General features: G+C 40.6%; 1 protein-coding gene and 1 long non-coding RNA gene across 2 annotated transcripts; both read left to right on the forward strand.

Annotated features, from left to right (window-relative positions):
* The first annotated feature begins 964 nt into the window (after positions 1 to 964).
* Positions 965 to 7,072, forward strand: LOC119778714. Its single transcript, XM_038278063.1, has 4 exons — positions 965 to 1,021; positions 3,813 to 3,979; positions 5,970 to 6,125; positions 6,677 to 7,072. The coding sequence occupies exons 2-4, from the start codon at positions 3,901 to 3,903 to the stop codon at positions 7,048 to 7,050; spliced, it is 609 nt and encodes a 202-aa protein (XP_038133991.1). The 5' UTR covers positions 965 to 1,021; positions 3,813 to 3,900; the 3' UTR covers positions 7,051 to 7,072.
* A 945-nt stretch (positions 7,073 to 8,017) lies between these two features.
* LOC119778713 lies at positions 8,018 to 8,520 on the forward strand. Its single transcript, XR_005280111.1, has 2 exons — positions 8,018 to 8,222; positions 8,331 to 8,520. It is a non-coding gene; the product is annotated as an uncharacterized LOC119778713 (long non-coding RNA).
* Positions 8,521 to 14,475: the final 5,955 nt, after the last annotated feature.

Consider the following 14,475-nt stretch of genomic DNA (forward strand, 5'->3'; position numbering starts at 1 on the left):
AAGCTTTATCAAAAAGGAAAGTTGCAGGAGAGGAGCCTGATGACTAAAAGATCTGCCTCCCATTCTACTTTTAGAAATTCTAGGAACCACTAGTAAACCTGCAGACTGACAGCGAAGTGCTCTGTTAGGAACATAAGGAACAATCAGATCTCTGATATCAGATGGAGCTTGGCCATTTAAGGCTTTATATGAGGAGGGCTTAACAGGAAGGCAATGAAGGGAAGCATTCCACACTCAAAAATTAATAATGAAAGTAGGAAGGATTTGTGCTAATATCCAGCTGGTCGATGGTGGTATTGGTCAAAACTCAAAGCTGCAATATTGGCAAAAGTTGATGATATGGGGGTGGTGTTACATATTTTTAAATACTTTTACATTTTCACTTTTGTTTGGTTGTTAATTATTTTGGTCAGTTTTCCTTTTTCTAAAATGATTCTTAAGTTAAAGTTGGCTTGAATGGTTTAAACTCCTGCACCACAAACTGACTGTTTAGTTCTTTAATCTGAAAGTCTGTTTCCGTCTGTGTCTCAGTGAACATGAAAAATCAGTCTGAGAGTCCCCATCTGCCTGGTGGTGAGTACAGTGGACAGTTAATACTTTAATAAAAATATTTTGGTCGTCTTTGAATATTTTAAGTCAGAATTGTTTTATTTAAATAGGATTTTATTACAGTTTTTATGTGTTGTATAAACCTGACTTCTCAGACACTTTTTGGGGTAGTTTGACAGCCGTTGCAGTGTTATGGGTCTCTTTGCAGATCACCTGTTTGAAGTGGCTGTGGAGGTGAATTTCAGTCACGATGTGGAGGAATCCTGGGACAACCTGGCTCGGCTGCTGCTGCTGTCAGTCAAGACTTTGGTATGCTGGTTTTAAAAAAAGGGAAAACTGAATGATCCAAACATGATAAACAGGACCTCACAGATTTCTAAAGGCCTCTCATAATGTTTGTATCTCTGTAGATCAGCCAACAGCTGGAAGCTCTTCAAACAAAACCGTCCCTCTCTTCAAAAAGAATAAAAAGGTTTGGTTTAAAACAGCCTTTTAAGAAAAGGTGTTTGAATGAGAAGGTGTTTCCAAACTTTTGGTCTGTACTGTATATTACAAAGTCTTCTTTATTATGATATTGAAAATTGTAGAATTATGAATTAACACATGTGGAATTTAATGTGAAACGACTGAAAATGTCTTATATTCTAGGTTCTTTAGAGTAGCCACCTTTTGCTTTGGTTACTGCTTCGCACACTCTTGGTATTCTCTTGATGAGCTTCAAGAGGTCGTCACCTAAAATGGTTTTTCGCTGCACAGGTGTCCCCTTTCAGGTTTAATAAGTAGAATAGATTTACTTTATTTATCCCAAGCTGGGAAATTGTAGTGTAGCAGCAGCTTTACACATAGTGACAGTCACAACACAATAAGATAAAGAAGTGGGATTTCTTGCCTTATAAATGGCGTTAGGACCATCAGTTGTGCATGCAGAAGTCAGATGGTACACAGCTGATAGTCATATTTTTAGAATTTTTATTTTTATATTAAAGGAATAGTACACCCAAAACATGATTAGCCTTCATTTTCTACTCACCCCCATGCTGAACAACACTCTGGAGTACTTTTTTGATATCTCAAATGCATCTGGAGATCTGGGAGGCTTCTTGCTGTCTGCTGACATTCAAATAATGGAGGTCTATGGCGCCCGAGGCAGAAAGGTCCATAAAAGTCCACAAAAAACGTGTCAATATTCCTCCATACTGCTCGTCCAATGTATTCCGTGTCCTGAGTGGGTAGCGTCCATAATTTACTCGAAACAAAGTCATTTAGAATGTTTTTAGAGCATAAACAGTAGTGTATAGGATTTCCTAAAAGCGCGTTCACGAGTCTACGGAAGCCGGCAGACCAAACCAGATGAAAGTGCGCATTCAGCATCTGCTCTGCCGATAATGCAAGCGTAGAAGAAGAAATGTGCTGTTTACCTGTGCAAAGAAAGAAACAACGAAAGAAAAATGTCTGAGGACTTCAGTGTTGAGGAAGAGCATGAGTTCTTTGCCGAGCTGAATGCGCTGGTTTGGTCTGCCGGCTTCCGTAGACTCCTGAACGCGCTTTTAGGAAATCCTATACACTACTGTTTATGCTCTAAAACATTCTAAATGACTTCGTTTCGAGTAAATTATGGACGCTACCCACTCAGGACACTTGGAATACATTGGATGAGCAGTATGGAGGAATATTGACACGTTTTTTGTGGACTTTTATGGACCTTTCTGCCTCGGGCGCCATAGACCTCCATTATTTGAATGTCAGCAGACAGCAAGAAGCCTCCCAGATCTCCAGATGCATTTGAGATATCAAAAAAGTACTCCAGAGTGTTGTTCAGCATGGGGGTGAGTAGAAAATGAAGGCTAATCATGTTTTGGGTGTACTATTCCTTTAAGAAAAAAGCAGCTAAGTAAATCAGAATCAGGTTTATTGCCATTGTTGGTGAAGGAGTTCACAAACTAGGAATTTTTATGGTACAATCGTGCAACATGAAACATATAATATGGAATAGGTAAATAAAAATATCTAAAACACTGTGGGTATAAGGCATGCAATAAAATAGACTATTATATACACTTACACAAAGAAAAACGAGTGGCCACCATAGCTTTAAGAAATGATCAGTCAGTGCAAAACTTTGTAGCTCTTGATGGTTTTTGAGACTGCAGTCGGGGACACTTTCAAAGAAACTGGCTCACATGAGGACTGCCCCAGGAAAGGAAGACCAAGAATCACTGCTGCTGCGGACGATAAGTTAATCTAAGTCACCAGCCTCAGAAATGGCAGGTTAACAGCAGCTCAGATTAGAGAGCAGGTCAATGCCACACAAAGTTCTAGCAGCAGACACATCTCTAGAACAACTTTTAAGAGGAGACTAGGTGAATCAGGACTAGCAGACAACAAGCAGAAGAGACTTGCTTGGGCTAAAGAACACAAGGAATGGACATTTGACCAGTGGAAATCTGTGCTTTTGTCAGAGTCCAAATTTGAGATATTTGGTTCCAGCCATTGTCTTTGTGCGACGCAGAAAAGGTGAACAGATGGACTCTACATCCACCATGAAGCATGGAGTAGGAGGTGTGGGGTTGCTTTGCCGGTGACACTGTTGGGGATTTATTCAAAATTGAAAGCATACTGAACCAACATGGCTACCACAGCATCATTCAACGGCATGCTATTCCATCCGGTTCGCGTTTAGTTGGATCATCGTTTATCTTTCAACAGGACAATGACCCCAAAAACACCTTCAGGCTGTTTAAGGACTGTTTGACCAGATGACCTGGCCTCCTCAATCACAGGACCTGAAGCCAATCGGTTTGAGGTGAGCTGCACCGCAGAGTGAAGGCAAAATGGCCAACAAGTGCTAAGCATCTCTGGGAACTCCTTCAAGGCTGTTGGAAGAGCATTTCAGGTGACGACCTCTAGAAGCTCATCAAGAGTCTGCGAAGCAATAATCAGAGCAAAAGGTGGCTACTCTGAAGAACCTAGAATATAAGACATAATTTCAGTTTCACACTGTTTTAACTATATTATTCCTCATGTGTTAATTCATAGTTTTGAGTCCTTTGGTGTCAATCATCAATTTTCATCATCAAGAAAATACTCTTTGAATGAGTTGGTGTGTCCAAACGTTTGATTTTGAACTGTATGTAGATATCAGAGTATTTTTGCCCCATTTGGTAAAGTTTTATATTTTTGGAGACAATGGGATCCAAAATCAGGTGAAATGAATGGGTTAGAAAAACCCTTAATGATCTGCTTCGTGGTGGTTTTGTGTGCAGGCTGAATGCAGGAGCCCTCTATATCCTCTGGCTGCAGATCGGACATGGGCCTGGAGGGGTGCAGATCCACAGGGCCGTCCACTCGGCCATGCAGGGCCTCCTCGCCACAGGCGTCAGCCTCAGAGTCGGTCACAGAAACGCTGTCATCATGTCTGTGTCCACAGCAGGTACTACTCCGGGTGTCATTGAATCTCTGTGGCCTGCTTTAGATAAAATGATACCATGTTTTGATGGTAATGTGCAGCTCAGACTAGGTTCTGTGAGCTACTGAATTGGAGCTGAAGGTCTAGTCTACCAGATAACACCACTGTAAAGTTGGACATGGGCATTATTGTAGTATGAGCAGGGGTGTAAAAAGTATTGTTTATCACTCGAATAATAGTATAAATCCTGTTAAACACTGTTAAAAAAGTTTACCTGCATTGGTTTTACTTTTATGCTCCAGTTTTAAAAATTGCACTTTACTCAAGTTATTCTAACTTCTACAAAATGCTTAAAGGAATAGTACACCCAAAACATGATTAGCCTTCATTTTCTACTCACCCCCATGCTGAACAAAACTCTGGAGTACTTTTTTGATATCTCAAATGCATCTGGAGATCTGGGAGGCTTCTTGCTGTCTGCTGACATTCAAATAATGGAGGTCTATGGCGCCCGAGACAGAAAAGTCCACAAAAAACGTGTCAATATTCCTCCATACTGCTCGTCCAATGTATTCCAAGTGTCCTGAGTGGGTAGCATCCAGAATTTACTCGAAACAAAGTCATTTAGAACGTTTTAGAGCCTAAACAGTAGTGTATAGGATTTCCTGAAAGCGCCCCCATGCGTGCTCACGATCCTACGGAAGCCGGCAGACCAAACCAGCGCATTCAGCTCGGCAAAGAACTCATGCTCTTCCTCAACACTGAAGTCCTCAGACATTTTTCTTTCGTTGTTTCTTTCTTTGCACAGGTAAACGGCACATTTCTTCTTCTACGCTTGCATTATCAGCAGAGCAGACGCTGAATGCGCACTTTCATCCGGTTTGGTCTGCCGGCTTCCGTAGAATCGTGAGCGCGCATGGGGGCGCTATTAGGAAATCCTATACACTACTGTTTAGGCTCTAAAACGTTCTAAATGACTTCGTTTCGAGTAAATTCTGGATGCTACCCACTCAGGACACTTGGAATACATTGGACGAGCAGTATGGAGGAATATTGACACGTTTTTTGTGGACTTTTATGGACCTTTCTGTCTCGGGCGCCATAGACCTCCATTATTTGAATGTCAGCAGACAGCAAGAAGCCTCCCAGATCTCCAGATGCATTTGAGATATCAAAAAAGTACTCCAGAGATTTGTTCAGCATGGGGGTGAGTAGAAAATGAAGGCTAATCATGTTTTGGGTGTACTATTCCTTTAAGAACAAATACTGAAAACCTTATACTAGTAGCCTCGTGAGACCATCCTGATCTCGCGAGCTTTCAAGGTTTCACTCGCAGATCAGTCTGGAGACTCTCCATTAAAGAAAATTTGAAAACCGTTCACCAAACGAACATCCAATCAGCGTTGGCTTTGAGGCGGGTTGAGGTGTGACGCAACGAGAAGCGCGACAGTTCAGTCTAAAGAACATGGCGGCTTCAGCCGATGAAACTAGCGTTAGCGTGGCTATCGAGCAAGTTTTATCGGAATTACAGAGTATTTCTTCACTGAAAGAAGAGCAAAACACTGCTCTGGAGGCTTTTCTCAGAGGAAAAAGATGTTTTTGCTCTTCTCCCGACTGGTTTCGGCAAGAGTAGCCTGGCTGTTAGTACGTCATATGCTTCGTTGATCTGATTGGTTTATTTGGCCCGTCTATCACCAACATAGGCCAATCAGCTAACCAGTATTTTCGCCCCTTCCCAAAATTACTTCAACGGAAGGTTTCCAGATGGATATGCGGAGCAAATCCATCTGGTGGAGTCAAGTTATTATACTACTGCTTTATGATGAGTATTAGGACCAGGAGTCTAACTCAGAACTTCTGAATTCCAAACACGATGCCCTAACCAGAAGGGCCGCCATTGGCCCGCCAAAAAAAACGATCTACAACATCCTTAATTCCCCTGCCCTTGTTCAGGATGACATTGGGAAAGGTTTGTATATTTTGTGTAATCATTAGCCAGCTGTGTTTCTTTCAGATGTGAATGAATGTGGGACCCAGCTGGTTCTGTGTGACGTTAACGCCGACTGTGTGAACCACTTTGGCACATATTCCTGCCACTGCAGGCCAGGCTTTCAGGATGAGTCCCGTCTGGGATCAGGAGGAACTACGTGCATGGAGGAACAGGCTGCAGGTACGGTAACTCTGACTGACTTTTTGGTCGCGTTCAAAGTTTTAAAAAATTGCAACCATAGAGCTGTTTCTTTTTTTGTTTTTGGAGATGTGGATTGGATCTAGAATGCTAAGAAGAGCATTCTGAATCAGTCACTGGAAAGACTTAAAACCATTTTATTGATTGCAGTTCTCACCAAGGAAAGTCTTTTGGTTTTGCATCAAAGGGTCTCCTACATGCCTGTATATTGCTATTAAGATTGCTCCAAGATCAGCAATTTCAAGCTAGTTTCCTCAGATTAAGAACGTCAGGAGAATGGTGAATGCTGGCATGAATCTTTAAGGTGAAAAAGCTAAAACTCTGAAACTTTTTGGAAAAAAATCATAATCCAATATACTACTTTGCAGTTTACATCATAGTTGCAGATCTGTTGAATGGTTCTGAAACAGGTCATGAAAGTGTAATAAAAAAAAGCCTAAATCTCATCAGTCTAGCCTTAACAGTTCTGTTATAGTAGCTAAAAGTGCATAAATGTTGCCGAATGTCAGCTGCTACTTCTTAATCCCCTGCAGGCTGCAGTTCAGACCTGTCTTCTGAGACTATAGGGATCTACGTTCTGTTCTTCCTGCTCGGCTTCCTCCTCCTGGCACTGCTGGCTGTGGCGGGCGCGCTCTATCGCCGTCACCACCGGGGAGGTTTCATAATCCGCTGCCCCAGCAGTGTCTCCTCACCCGACCCAAACAACAATCATCTCCCTCCTGATGACAACTACTCTACTCCCAATGACAGTGACCTGCCACCTCCACCCCCACCTATAAGAGGAGGCAAAGAGGTGCGGGCCCCAGTGAAGGAGCGCTGCCGCCCTGTGGACCTGCCTCTGCTGCGTTTCAGCTCTCTGCTGCCCCCAGATGGCTATATCGAGCCTCAGGAGAGTGGAAAGATGTAATCAATCAATAAGCTAGTTTCTATGTATTTAGATTTTTTCCCCCCTTTTTTGAATAACTCATATCCACTGTGTGCAACGTGTTCAATTAAAGACACCATAAAACACAATTTCCTCCTTTTTTTTTATTTATTTTTTTTTAAAAGACTGTAGCTGTGTAAAATCAAAATGACTGCATTGTTTATCACAATGTCCTTCATTACCAAAATGCCCTGTCATTTTTGGAAATATCTGTTCAGGTGCAAATTTTTCATTAGAATTTCCACTGTCCCAATTGTAAATTTCATCTGGGATGCTTCTGAATGTTGGAATTACAAGTCAGAGTTGGTGCAACAGCATGGTCACAGAGTCTTGCATTCAAGATCATGGGCATAGGTTTGCATAGGGACATGTCCCTACCAAAATTTTGGACCAACTTACATGTCCCTACTAAAAATTAGATGTAAATAACATGTTTATAATTTACAATGCAGCAGTAGAGGAGTTCTGGATGGAGAATATTGACAAGACAAAAAGATTTTTTTTTTATCTAAAATGCTAAATGGCTTTTTTTTTTTTTTTTTTTAGCACAATTTTGGTATTTTTGGTATTCCATTTTCACGTCGAGCATAAAAAAAAAAAAAAAAAAAAAAAAAAAAAAACTGCATATTTTTGCATAAGACTAATGACATCAGACCAACAATGTCCCTACCAAAGTTGAAGTCAAACCTACGCCCTTGTTCAAGATGGTTATTACATTCAACAGTACTTAAAAGTAGTGAATGAAAAGAATAATTATAAACGATATCTTTTCGGAGGATATTTTTTTCATGCTGTGAAAATAATCGGAGTACTGAGCAGAACGATGTCGTAATGGACGCCCATGGGGAACACAAGGGTCCACAAGCTTAAAATCTGGCAGCCATATCTGGGATTATGCAACTACAAATCGTTAAATTTCTGATGATGGAACAGGCGTTTAAAGCCGGTGTGACAGATCAACTGGGGAGGAGATCAACTGGTGACGGCAGCTGGAAAACCGCTGATTTTTGCAGATGTGTCTGTGGGCGGGGCTATTCAGGACCCCTCGCCTCAAACAGGAAGTAAACTGCGTGTAGACTCCAAGAACTACAAATTATTTTGTTATCTGATCGATACGAAATACGTTGAGATTTTAAGAAGTCACCATCACAAAGGTATTTAATTGCATTAAGAAAGCATATAGCATGTTTTAGGGTTTTCTCCAAACCCGCACACAGAGATTTGAGGAACTTGTCCTGCTGTTGTTTATCTGTTTGTTTCAGAGCCTCAGCGATGAGAGAAAGAACCGAGTAGAAAAACCACAGAAAGCTGTATCAGAAGGAAAAACAGCCAGTGCAATAAAAGATCAATGGGAACAACTAACGGTGTATTTTTTTCCCATTTTTTTGTCGTCCTGTATGTCTTGTAAATTAAAACGAACGAAAATAAAAATTTCCTCTTTTTTTCTGAAAAGCGCAGACTGTTTATATGGAGGGAAACTAATTACTTACAGCCAAACTCGTTCCCAGAGGAGTTATAAATGTCTTTAAAGTTTAAGATGTGTTGCAGGAACAAAGCAAAATAACATAACTGCTGCGGAGAAGAGTGAAATCTCTGAATTCAGTTTATATATTGTGTGAATATATGTGATATTTTGGGCATCGGGGCGAACAAATGCAGAACCTGCTGAACTAAAGCATTAAAAGAAGCAGCAGAGCCTCCAGGCTAACTGCTGCCAAACAATGAATAAATAAAACAGGGATATTTTACGGTAGATATCTGATCGAAAAAAAAGATCTGGTTATTATTTTTTCTTTTAATAGTATAGCATAACCTGCTGTCTAACTATCTCTTAACGGGGAGGCCCCATTCTGTTCTAAGAGTAAAGAAGGAAAAAAATAGTAATATCTGATATTCTGGAATTCAAACATGTTTTAAGCGATCAGCGGACTCTGAAACATTAACTGTCACCAGTTGATCTAGACCAGCTCTTCAACAGGCAAAGCAGACACACGCAACAGGTTCATTAACGCAGGTGGGGTCATATACAGTGCACGTATCAATAGCTCAGCAGGTAAACAGACGCTTTGTACATTAATACAACGTCGGTCGCGGGTTCGATCCCACAGATACTGTTATGCCCTTCTTTTATTTTAACAGATTTTCCACAGATGGGCAAGACAATATTATCTCCTAACTCTGAAATGACAAACATTTCCTCGCAATCAACGTTTTGTGCTTTTTGTCATTCTAATTGTACCAGTGGAGCAAACAATTTAGACCAATAGTAAAAAGTAGACAAAGCAATACTCTATTGCCAGTAACTTGAAAAACGCGAATGATTTAAAGTTGTTCTGCATGCAAACCTAATAATGTGGCGTCATCAAAACAATAGAAGGGAATAACATGACAGCTGACTGCGTGAACATGGTCACACATCATGACGGGTTCGTAATTGCGGTAAGAAAACTAATCAACAATAACAGTTAAACATTTAAAGTAGCCTGCTACAACCCTAATTGAGGATAAGATAATAACATCCAAACAACATCCCAGGAGATGGAGTGTTTTACAGCCCATATTCCTCCAGATCCCGCTGGATCACAAGTTAATCTGTGACACTCTGCAGATTCTGACGCTTTCAGATCCTCACGATGCATTTATTTGATCCCCAAACTTAAATGACTCATAATATTTCACATTATCCACAGACAACAGACGTGTGTTGGATAGATATTAGGCCAGGATAAATTATAACCTTTATTCTGACCCGTTTGTTTACATTTGCGGCATTTTGATCGGGCAACCACGCAGCCAACTAATCTCTCCAAACAGCTGTGCTGTGGACCCCGTCACAAATTAATCTAGTTCTTCGTTTAAGAATATCTGCATTTTTCTACAAGATAAAACATAAAACAGTCACGGCGACTCATACCCACACCATAGCGGTAGCTGCTAACTCTGGGATTTAAATTCTACTGTGAAAACTGAAAGAGTAAAGTTTTCGCATCAACAGGTATGTGATTCAGATTCTATTAGCTGCAATGCGCCTAAGTAAATACATTTTACCCCCTTTTTACATATGGGGCAGTAAAACCAGTTCGTTATGGTCTCATAACTGGATATTATGAACAGACTGAACACAATAGCAATAAAAATAAAGGTGTTTGACCTGATACAGTTCATCATACGGGACAAAGTTTTGGGATCCACAAAAAAAACAACAACACCGTAGTAGAGACTTGTATTTGTGTCCAGGCAGGAGAATAAAGGAAATATGAGAGCATTGAATCTAAGAAAATAACTTTTTGTCAATATTCAAAAAATAAAGTGGGAATAGTTGGAAGGATGAGAAGCCCAATTGTTCCGTTTGCAGTCAGTTTTTCTTTAAAATGTGCTGCTTACACACGTGCCTTCTGAATGACAGGCCTCATTAATGGATTTATTTTTACGTTCAGGAATTTATGAAGTGGGCGGACTTTATCGTCCAAGCTACAGGTTTTCATTTATAGCTTATCGTTCAACAGGAGAAATGACACTCCAGTGTGAGACAGACTTTTATTTGTATTTTTTCTTTACACTTGTGAACGACGCTGTTCTCTGTGTGGGATTCTCTGCACTATCTGCTTTGCCGAGGATACAATTTCTTTACCACATCGTTCTAATCTGAAAAAACAAAGCAAAACAGAAATTAATTCATTAGATATGTCGGTTGATTTTTTTTTGGCGAACAGTTTTGTTACGTTAGGAATATTTTTTCGCCAGGCATCAACACAGCCACCTAAGCTTCAGTAACATCTGCGGTGCGCATAGATTCTAACCAGTTGATCTCCTCCCCAGTTGATCTGTCACACCGGTCCACCATGCCAGCTATCAGCTGGATGATCCAGGCTCTCTGTACCTGTAAAGAACATTTGATGTTCTGCAGATCATTATTAAACTCCCACTGGTTTTCCCCTATAAGTGGCAAGTTAAGCACAGATATAATTAGGGGTGTGGGAAACAATCGTTTTGGCGATATATCGTGATATTCGGCTGCCCAATATAATATCGATCTTTCACTTCTTAGTATCGATTAAAAAAAAATGGTTACATAAAACATTGATGGGAAAATGGGCTACCTCTGCACCACCACTCTGGCAGAAAGCGCTGTGGAGCCCTTTAACTGTGCGTGCAGCACCAAATCTGTATTTGAGGCAGTCACAGTGGAAGAAAACCCCAAACAACATGGATAATACCTAATCAATATTTTCTGATGAAAATATACAGCACTTGCTGTTTTATCTCATCATTTAATTTTGATAACTGGGGAAAATATGGCAATATTTAGTGATACTGCAACATCGTGATATCGTATCGTGACCCAAGTATCGCGACATGTATCGAATCGCAACACTCATGCCAATACTCACCTCTAGATATAATGCAGTCAGGTGATATTTGGATTATAGCATTTCATTTTTCACTTAGCAAATTAGCTTGTTTAACACTAAAGTTTAATTTGATTACAGAGTTTTGACTTGAATGTCTTGATAAAGCAGTACGGTAAATCTGGAAAAGAATAATGGCAGTCATGCATTTTAGTTTTTTGTGGTGGTCATGTGTAACTAGTTAATGGATCCTGGTACTTCTTTATGACCGTGTTCAGATAAACCAGGATAATGGGAGGAAAATCTTACAGTTATCAGGCTCCCCTCCAGTTGAACCCACTTACTAGATGTGGTCCATGAGGCAGACACCCTTTCTACTTTTAAGCATGGCTTAAAATGTTTCTTTTTGATAAAGCTTATAGAGTGGCTCAGTTTATTCTGAACTATCTCTGTTTATGCTACTTTAGGCTTAGACTGATTGAGGACCCCTTTTCATCATTCTATTTCTATTCTCCCATTTTGCAGTATTAGTTAAATCTCTAACTTTATGCTCTCTTTGTTTTTTCTCATCATAGTAGCTTCATCTGGTCTGTTCCTGTTTGACTGTGACACCATCCTGGATAAAATTTCAGCTGTGCCGCTGCCATCAACACCTTTTCTTTTTATGTCTGTTAGTAATTGAAATGTTTTGATCTCACACTAGAAATTCACCTCTGCATTTAACCCCTACCCTTGGGGAGCAGTGGGTTGCCACTGTGCACCGCCTGGGGTTAACAGTCTTGCTCAGGGAGCCAGAGTGTCAATCTGTGGGAGTTGAACTCAGAACCTCAGGGACCCAAACACAATGCTCTAACTACTACGCCACAACTCCCATACAGAAGAGCAAAAGCACTACATGCAGGGTATGCACTCTATACTGCAACCTTAAAGCAGTGCCTGAGACATGTTGAAGCTTGCCCCATTGTCCAGTGTAGTCCTGTTTCTCTCACTGTGACTAAATGTGTGTGCTCTCTTTCATCCTCTGACATGGGAAAAATATTCCTAAAATATAATTCCTAAAATATTAGGAAAAGGGAGTTTTTCCTCTCCACTATCGCTACAAGCATGCTCGGTGTGAGGCATTGCCTTCGTGTCAATGAGTCGATGCAATCAGCTGATTTTCCTTAGATATAAAACTTTGAATCAAATTGACTGTATGATCTGATTGAATTGTCTCTGTAAAGTGCCTTGATATGAAATTTGTTGTGAATTGGTGCCGTATAAATAAACTGAATTGAATTGAATGACCTATTTACTATAACTTCCAATTCTAGTTATTTAATATATTCATAATCTTCTGGTAAACTTGCACAAAAACGATGTGATGGAAGACAGAATCAAAATGAAAAGGAACCCCTGAGATGATGCACAGGTCCTACCTGTTCAACGTTTTTTTATACTTGATATGGTGCCAGGTGATTTAACCTAAATAGCATACATTGATCCACAACCGTTCAAGCAGTGAACTAGTTTTCCCCATAATGTGATAACAGGCTAAAGCAGTCCGAGTCTGAGTTTGTGTGTGTTTGAAGAACAGGCAGTGCTATTTCAAACCTATGCACATCAGAATAACAATTCTGGTCAGGGCTGGTTATGAAACTTCAGTCTGAATGCTGCCAGTATTTCAGCTTTTTCGAGTTTTTGTCTTCCATTATCTTTCCCCAACCTGGATATTTAGAGGAAGACTTCAAGTCCTGTCTGCAAGAACAGCGCTGCTTTTCAGGATATTAGCTTTATGTTCGCTTTTTTTTATTTAAATTTTCTGCACACATTTCTATATAATCTTTGTCTGAAAACAATCTGAAATTCAACAATCTTTTATGTGTGTGCATTTATAGCTGGTCTGTATGTTTGGGTCAAAATGTGCTATTGGATGGTGTTTGGCCTAAAAGTTGCTGTTTGCACTCCAATCTAATCACTGTCCGAATGCTCCTCACGTCCAGAATCCCCAAGGACAGAATCCACACATGGTAGTTTGCTTGATGAGGGTAGATGGCGGTCAGTTGTAGGTCCGCCCTGTGGGCTCAGCTTCCTTACTCCCCAGGGGGCCTGAGGTCAGTGAGGTCGATCCTTCCTCGTTGTTCCGCTCGTAGTGCACCTGTCTGAGCAACACCCAGCTTCCTGCAACCAAAGACTGCATGCACCTCACGTCACTCTCTGTCTGCAATATGTTGAGAATCGTCATCATTTTTATGCCTTTTACAAAAAGATGCCTCTTTGTTTTCATCTGGCAAGTTGAGAGATAAACATATTTTCTTAATTTGCGTACTTGCTGGTTTTAATAGAAATGTGTGGAAGACGTTATTTAAGAAAATGGTAAAGTATGCTTTTCTTAGTTGAGTAGAATTTTTGGTGCTCCGCTCGTCTCTGGTTACAACCACATTGTTTTGGATTCACAAGGAGAAACATCAGCAGTAGCTGATAGCTCCACTATGCTGGTGGACGTTGGAATCTGTAAAGTTTTTCTGCCAGAAAGGCAGAACTGCTGAGAAATGCTGATCTAGCATCTAAAATCTAGATTAGCGGGTTAATAATCCCAGCAGCATTTGTTAACCTGTAACACTTTCCTTCTTGTGTTAAAACAGGCTCTGCTGCAGTTTATTTCTTTATGAAGAAGCTGAGCCACGTCTGATTGGGTGGTGAGCTGCTGGGGCTGATAACGGGGTAAACCTTAACAACTTGCAGCTTAGTGTCAGTCTATCTACACAATGAGGTGATTCAGCAGCTGTTTCTCACAGTGGTATTAATTTAGAGCACAAAGCCCAATCCCTGATTCTGTCACAAACGGATCGAACCAAACATCAACAATTGATTACACTCGGCCAAGGGTACAGAGTTAGAGCTGAGCTTTTTCTCTAATTTGGGCTCCAATGACCTCCAACCCTACAGCTCCAGGCCACAAACTATATTACTGGTGTCATCTGGCCACAACAGCTCCGCCAATGTATTTGCCACTTCCCCTACAAGATAAACTGCATAGCTAAAAGACATGAACCTACTGACTTGTCTTCCACTAATG

The sequence above is a fragment of the Cyprinodon tularosa genome, unplaced genomic scaffold (assembly GCF_016077235.1).
Source record: "Cyprinodon tularosa strain WSP-4 unplaced genomic scaffold, ASM1607723v1 ctg137, whole genome shotgun sequence".
NCBI lineage: Eukaryota > Metazoa > Chordata > Actinopteri > Cyprinodontiformes > Cyprinodontidae > Cyprinodon > Cyprinodon tularosa.